Here is a 7,613-nt window from a genome sequence, read left to right as displayed (position 1 = left end):
GCCAATAATCTAATACTGACTGATTATGTTGGTAGCATTGTTGCTTATACTAAAAAGAGCACGGAGACTTGTCGGAGACCCATCGCGAAGACTATTCATAGACTATTTCACAATGACAGACGTCAATTTATATTCAACCATCAAAATATTTTAGTATATATTTTTTACAAAAGAATAATGAACGCAAATATGCAAAATCTTCTCTGTTGTCTTATTTTCTTTTCAACGTTTCGAGGGATCAAGGGAGACTTTGTTAATAATGGAGAACAGGAGAATATTGCATCAGGACCACGGTCATTTTGGGATGAAAACAATTTTGGAGAAAGTGTAATTACAGAACAGGATGAGTCTGAGGACGATGAAGATTTTGATGATTATAGACTAAGGAAAAGTTCAGCGGAAAATATAAAATTGTATAAAGAATTTTCAGAGGCACAGCGGAAAGTAAATAAGTCCAATGAGATGGCATTACGGAGCAAATCCAGGGCAAGAAGGGATGATTCGGTGGAGGTACTCGAATGTCTACAATGTAACGGCTCAAACTCAGGTATTAATATAAGTATTGCTGATGCAAACTGCTACAGTGGTAACAAGTAAGTTTTTATTTTATTTTTAAATACGAACCAATTAGTAACTGAAATCAAAAACATAAACTGCCTTTTACTATCGCAGAACCGAAAAAAATGCATTCATAAGAGTACTAAATAATAAATTATAAACAATTAATATTAAATTATCACGGACCATAGTATGAACCGTAAACGCGTAAAATTTCGTGTGCAAAATTATAAATTAAGCATTTTGACACTTTTGACTGTACAGTCACCTGCAATAATGTGTTACTTTTCGAAGGCCGCAAAAATATGTTACACGTTCTTATGGCTCTTACAAATAAGATCGTGTCAGATATTTTTACGGCCTTCATTGCAGGTGACTGTACGAGTATTAAGAAACTTGTTAAAAGTTGAACGCATGAAATGGGAGCACTACTGAGATATTGTATGTATACATTATGCACCAATCAGAATGGCACACAAAGTACGATTAAGCTGCGTCTAATACAGTATAAAGTCTGCCGTATTCATTAGAACATTTTGTTTCCTTTCAGTGTATCGACGGTCGAATGCGGTATGGAATACGGCACTCGAAATCTTCAAGAATGTTTTATAGAACTTCATCCTCTTTATATAAAGCGAGGTTGTCATGATCCTTATAAACTCAATGTAACATTTTATTGCAAATGCACACTATGTAACGATAAACCTGGTGAAAAGCGCGAGTACTATGTGTATGAAAATATAAAGGATTGGGCATTTGACAACAAAAGACTGCAACAACCAAACTTGCCAGGTACTTTTCATTTTTAGGGTTCTGAGGCCCTACCGAGAAAACGCAATTTATTTATCCGCCTCTCTATCGCTCGAATATGCAAGAGCAATAGAGAGGCAGATAACGAAAACGATTTTCGTTTTTCGCGGTAGGCCCTCTGCGTAACAGGATTATTAATTCTTTTTCAATAACTGGTTGCGAAACTTGGTTGCCAAAACGGCCGGAGGGGTGAAACTTGGCGAACTTGAATACTCCCTTGTAGGTGTTTATTCCCACTTGTAGGGGTTGTCTCTCTGGGCCCGTCGCTCCGTACAGCTTATCGTGGAGATATCCCGTTTTGACATAGCAAAACGGAATCCATTTACTATTGTGGAGATATCCCGTTTTGACATGGCAAAACAGAATCCATTTACTATTGTGGAGATATCCCGTGTTGATATGGCAAAACGGAATCCATTTACTTTAGTGTGGAGATATCCCGTTTTGACATGGCAAAACGGAATCCGTTTACTTAATATTTGTTTAATATGTGTTCAAAACGCGAACGTTTTAAATGTTATATGTATATTCAACTACAAATTGTCTGTTTAAACCGATTTAATTATTTATTTCTGTTGTTACAATTAAATAACGGTTTATTCATGGTATAATAATATACTCCGCCTGGTATACTCTCTTCCGACCACGTGACTGACACAAGCCTACGTCATCATGCGACAGCGCTATATAATAGTATGCAATAGCGCCATACAAAGTGGCAATATTATTGTGACGTAGGCTTGTGTCACTCTGGGAAGAGAAGACCATGTTTTATTAGACTATGAGTTTATTTATGGAGCCCTAACACATATCATTCATTTGTAGGTGTTATTACAGCGTGTAAATATTGCAACACGACTGGTGCTGGTTACTTTCAAACTTGTTTGGACGGTACCAAGTAAGTATTAAGAGGGAACACGTTTTTCAATTAGATATTTATGACGAAGGAATTTAATTTCACAGTAACAATAGTATGAGGTAGTAGTTCATATTCATTGTCACTGTGAAGTTACGAAATGGTCCAAAAATCAAATCCTTTGACTGTATATGACTATTAAAGTTTTAATGTTATTTTCTTACTTCCGCAATATTTTTATAAGTATAATTTTTAGCCGTTTTAAATTACTTATTTTATTTTAAACCTTTATTAGTTTCGCATTGATCGATTGATCCATAACAGGGCAAGTTTTTCCATTGTCGCTACCCCCATCCCCACCAATGTTTAGAACTTTCAACTTACTCTCCTTCTACAGTACCACTCGTGACTGTTACAAAAATAAGTACCAATTACTGGTAGATATTCATTATTCATTGTCCTACATTGAGTGGTTTATGCCTTTAATGCCCTTTGTTCCCTTCGATGTCCACTAATGACTTTAACTCTGTGAAATCATTTTAAAAACCACATTAATTACCTAAGGGCCACTTGCACCATTCCACTAACCCGAGGTTAACCGGTTAAATCTGGAGTTACCATAGTTACCAGTACAATTTGACACTGGATTAACGGTTTAACCGGTTAACCTCGGATTAGTGGGACGGTGCAAGTGTTCAATGTACCTAACAAGTTTTTGAACATGTACGTTGTTTTTTAGTGTAGAGTATACAATTTGCGATGAAGGACAAATGTGTTTTACTCATATAGACAAGATTAAAGGGTCAATAAGTCGTGGATGTGCTGATAAACCAGCCTACAACTCTTTATTCACATTTTGCAACCAAAGCTACTGTAACGACAAAAACTATTGGAATTCTGATGCAGCATTTCAATTTACGAAACCAAAGAACAGGACGCACTTGGTTTTAGATCTTTCAGATATTTTAATATATTCTAACACAGGAAGTAAAGTGAACGAAATACTGTTTGTTGTACCTTTAATAAACCTGTATGTGAATACTCCTTGAAATAATTACTTTTGACAATCAAGAATGTCAAGATTATATTCTTGTCAGAGTTGAGTGTCATGTAGAAAATGAGCACTCGTTATACAATTTTGAATATTTTTATTTTAATAATATGCGTGGATTGCAATACAACAATTTCAAATGTAAACGACGACATTATTCTAGCTTATGCAATGACAAACAACGATGACACCACTACGTTAACAACAATTGCTGAAGACGCGCAAAATGATTTGGTATCGGATTTTTTTGGCCATATTAAAGAGATATTTGAACCTGACGGAGCTAATACGAGTAATGCGGTAAACTCATATCAAATAGCCGGAAATAATAATGAGTTTGCTCTAACAAAATCCCCAGCAAAAGATTTGTTACATAGATTTAGACACATTACAAAAAAAGAAAACAAAATTCTTGCAATGTTTGAAAACAGTACATTACCTTCTACTGAATATTATACTTTTAAAATTACCGATCCTGATATAATAAAGAAATACAAGTTACTAAAAACTATTAAACTAACTACTGTAGAAACAACGTCTTTGTCGTCAACGGCTACACAAACACAAAAGCGAAAGTATTTTAAACAAAAAGCAATATCAACACGTAAATCTCAAGAACAAGATCAGCTTCTGGAAGACGAGACAAGCCTTGGACCACTCGCTATCGAAAGTGAAGAAGAAATTGACTTGATGGATCAACATTTGAAAAAATTATCTTGCATAACTTGTGATAATGTTAATAGCAGGGATTGCAATAATCCGGGAAACAAATTGTGAGTAAATTTTTTTCGGCAACGAAAACACGGGCTGATTTAGACGGCGCGTGAACTCGTATGCGATATTAGTTACATTGCGGACTGATGGTTGTGTTTTGTTTTGACATGGCAATGTGTTTCATTACATTCATGCGAGTTCTCTTCTCGCATTGTCTAAATGAGCCCTACTGGTTCGGGAAGCGGAAGGGCATACGCTGAGGTTAGATAACTGGCGCAGCAGGCGCACACTCGGGGTAATACTTCTTTCTCAGACGTCGTTTTCTAACAGTACTAGTTTACATACTTACATAGAAACACTAGATTTTATAGTTTCGTAGCCATAGTGCTGTTTGATTAAGAAACACATGTCTTAACTTGATGTTTCGACCGTGAAGACTATAGGTACAGCTATGTTGATTGATCGACAGTGGTCTCTGAGGCCTACTTGCAGAATGACTGTGTGAGTTTATAATAATTTAAGTATAAAAGTGAGGATGATTTAATATTATATTAGTAATCGCATAAAGTAATTAAATGATTGTTAGCTTATAATTTTCAGAATTCAACATAAAACATACATAAATTTGATGTTGATATAGATGAGTTACTCTTTGCCCTTGACCGAGCAGACAGTTCAAAAATGAGATTTTTGAAGTGGCGCCACATTGTTCTGTTGCTAAATCGTCTCTGTTTTAATAAAGGTTAAACATGGAACGTATGGACAAAATACCACGAGCTTTACAAACAAAAGACTCCAATTGAGTCGCTTAACTTCAATCTCGGGTAAATCAATCTGTCCGATTATGCGATTTATGGCCACTTGCGCCATCCCACTAACCCGGGGTTAACCGGTTAAACCTGGCTCCAATTTCACCACGGTGACAGGTGCGACAATTGTAAAACATCACTCTTGCTGACGTCACAGGCATCCATGGGCTACGGTTACCGCTTACCATCGGGCGGGCCGTATTCCTGTTTGCCACCATCATAGTTTTAATAAAAAAAACTTTATTATATCGAAAAAAAAAACAGATATTTCTCTTGCTAAGTTTATGACAATTGTCACAAGAAACACTACAATTGTCACGAAATTCCGACATATAACTCATTACCCGTCAAGAATTACCTACAATTCCTCTAAATCTTGACAATTGTCAGAAACTTCGCAAAAGAAATATCTGTTTTTTTCCGATATAATAAAGTTTTTTTAAATAATACAATGATGGTGGCAAACAGGAATACGGCCCGCCCGATAGTAAGTGGTAACCGTAGCCCATGGATGCCTGTGACGTCAGCAACAGTGATTTTACAATTGTCGCACCTGTCACCGTGGTGAAATTGGGGCCTGAAGTTACCATGGTTATAAGTACAATTTGACACTGGGTTAACTGTTTAACTGGTTAGTGGGTTAGTGGGATGGTGCAAGTGGCGCTTAGTTATTAAGAATAGGGTGCTGAGAGGGTCGAATGGATTTACCCGAGTTTGAAGTTAAGCGACACAATTATTCGTATAGGTAGTTTGAAGAGTTTCCTTTTACAGACTTCCATTGCAACGTTGCAATGATGGCGCTGATAAATGCTATTCGATGCAAACACCTTTCGGCATAGTGGTCCGCGGCTGTTTCAATCGTCTAGTAAATCACACAACGTACGTATGTTCCTGCAACCTCTGCAACTCAATACCGATGCACGACTTACCGCACATCTTTACTAACAAGACCGAATGGAAGAATAACATTCTAGAGATAAGTCATGGGAGAAGATTAAGAAATTCCGTGTATAACCAGATGGCTTGCATACAATGTGAAGTTAATCAAACGGTTCATGAGATACCAGATATTAACTGTCTCGAAGGGAAATAGTAAGTTTTTTTTTTTACTAACAGCCAGTCATTATAAGGATTAAGCAAGAAGAACAACAGTAAGTAACATACTTGAGTGACTCCCCTGCAAATAAGTTTCTAAGCATGGGGTGTCATTTAACACTGCAGCGGCGGTAGCACGGTTGCATTTTTATCGCTTGTCACCATGCCTGTCACGTTCTAACAAGTACGTAAGTGCGAAAGTGACGGGCATAGTGACAGGCGATAAAAATGGAACCATGTTGCGCCCGCCGTTTACTGTTCCTAATAAAATAATGCCCAGGTGATGATCTCACATATATGAGCCAGAGTAATGGAGGTTACCTATGTGTCAGGATCATTTTTATGACTTTACGTACCTACATGCACTAGGCATAAACTACATACATGTAAATAAGTATGTTAGTATGTGTTCGACCATTTTTGCTTCAACAAACATACATTTTCATCAAGTTTTAAATTAATACAATAGGTTCCGTTATAAAATTAATAAAAACCTAATGTCAGTGTAGGTAACAGCGGAGGAACGACCGTCGCAGGACAAACTCGCGTATACGTGGGCCATACTAAAAGTTTCTGGATTCTGATATATGAGACGACTTATTTTTTCTAAGTGGCCAGTTCCAGGAATTTTCAGTATGCCCTAAGTATATACATATAATTATAATCACTACACCTTATAAAACAAAGTCCCCCGCCGCGTCTGTCTGTTTGTATGTTTGTGTGTTTGTTCACGATAAACTCAAAAACTACTGAACGGATTTTCATGCGGTTTTCACCTATGAAAAGAGTGATTCTTGAGGAAGGTTTAGGTGTGTAATTTGTTAACCCGTGCGAAGCCGGGACGGGTCGCTAGTATAATAATTTATATATAGGTACCTACGTCAGACATAGTCAGAGAGAAAGAGATTCACTACTTCTGCTTTACCAACCACTTTTTTAAGGAGTATGTGGTACAAACGCAACGGTTATAAGCGATTAAATAGCTTGTAGGGTAATTCGCCAGTTACTGGCCACTGTTAGTAATTGGCCACCCTAAACTAAAAATGAATTCTATTCACCTACTAAGGTATTCAATAACTGGCCAGCCTTCAATAACTAGCCACCTTATACTAAAATGAATTCTGTTTATAGGTGAATAGAATTCATTTTAGTTTAGGGTGGCCAATTACTAACAGTGGCCAGTTACTGGCGAATTACCCTAGTTGGTTTTCTCCACATTGACCTTAGAATTTATTCTTATTATCATCAGACAATCACGTTTTCAACAGAATTAAGATAGGTACTTTGCTAAGTTGTAATAAATTTTAAGCATCGTTTACATTTATTTCCAGTCGGGTTCTGCCAAGCCAGTACTGCAACGTCGATGAGATATGTGGCATACGGTCAATCAAGAGGGAAGGCTACATTTGGCGCGGGTGTATCAAATACCCTCATTACAATTACTTGTGGAGTTTCTGCGAAAATGATTTATGTAATTTCGATCCGCCAACGTCACTTTTTGATATCGAGTGAAATTTCTGTTGCTTTGAAATATCGTATATGTGGTTGGGTGAACATTAAATATTACCTAGTCATTACTGCTTGGTACGTATGTGTTGGGTAAATAAATAATTAAATATTTTGAATGTTTGGCAGTGCACCTGTTTAGTGTTTTTTTTCTTTATTTAATAGTACATATGGCGGACTTCATGCCGTATCTACCAGTCAACCAATGGTTTAT

The 7,613-nt window shown here is 36.8% G+C and overlaps 2 protein-coding genes across 2 annotated transcripts; both read left to right on the top strand.

The window, feature by feature from the left end:
- The first annotated feature begins 177 nt into the window (after positions 1–177).
- LOC134794503 (uncharacterized) lies at positions 178–3,285 on the top strand. The gene is made up of 4 exons (XM_063766314.1): positions 178–593; positions 1,109–1,350; positions 2,194–2,266; positions 2,964–3,285. Exons 1-4 carry the CDS (start codon positions 178–180, stop codon positions 3,271–3,273), a joined length of 1,041 nt encoding a protein of 346 aa, XP_063622384.1. The 3' UTR covers positions 3,274–3,285.
- LOC134794502 (uncharacterized) lies at positions 3,285–7,405 on the top strand. The gene is made up of 3 exons (XM_063766313.1): positions 3,285–4,048; positions 5,570–5,890; positions 7,225–7,405. The coding sequence occupies exons 1-3, from the start codon at positions 3,342–3,344 to the stop codon at positions 7,403–7,405; spliced, it is 1,209 nt and encodes a 402-aa protein (XP_063622383.1). The 5' UTR covers positions 3,285–3,341.
- The last annotated feature ends 208 nt before the right edge of the window (positions 7,406–7,613 follow it).

The sequence above is a fragment of the Cydia splendana genome, chromosome 10, assembly GCF_910591565.1.
Source record: "Cydia splendana chromosome 10, ilCydSple1.2, whole genome shotgun sequence".
In the NCBI taxonomy this organism is placed as follows: Eukaryota; Metazoa; Arthropoda; class Insecta; order Lepidoptera; family Tortricidae; genus Cydia; species Cydia splendana.
The sequence above is the reverse complement of the archived record's forward strand: the minus strand, read 5'-3'. Positions and strand labels throughout refer to the sequence as shown.

What these genes read in the sequence shown, in the direction of transcription:
- LOC134794502 (XM_063766313.1), top strand. Translation starts at nt 3,342, where the DNA reads ATGAGCACTCGTTATACAATTTTGAATATTTTTATTTTAATAATATGC. An exon ending in AATAATCCGGGAAACAAATT is followed by an intron (nt 4,049 to 5,569) that starts GTGAGTAAATTT and finishes TTCCTTTTACAG; the next exon opens with ACTTCCATTGCAACGTTGCA. An exon ending in AACTGTCTCGAAGGGAAATA is followed by an intron (nt 5,891 to 7,224) that starts GTAAGTTTTTTT and finishes ATTTATTTCCAG; the next exon opens with TCGGGTTCTGCCAAGCCAGT.
- LOC134794503 (XM_063766314.1), top strand. Translation starts at nt 178, where the DNA reads ATGAACGCAAATATGCAAAATCTTCTCTGTTGTCTTATTTTCTTTTCA. An exon ending in AACTGCTACAGTGGTAACAA is followed by an intron (nt 594 to 1,108) that starts GTAAGTTTTTAT and finishes GTTTCCTTTCAG; the next exon opens with TGTATCGACGGTCGAATGCG. An exon ending in GCAACAACCAAACTTGCCAG is followed by an intron (nt 1,351 to 2,193) that starts GTACTTTTCATT and finishes ATTCATTTGTAG; the next exon opens with GTGTTATTACAGCGTGTAAA.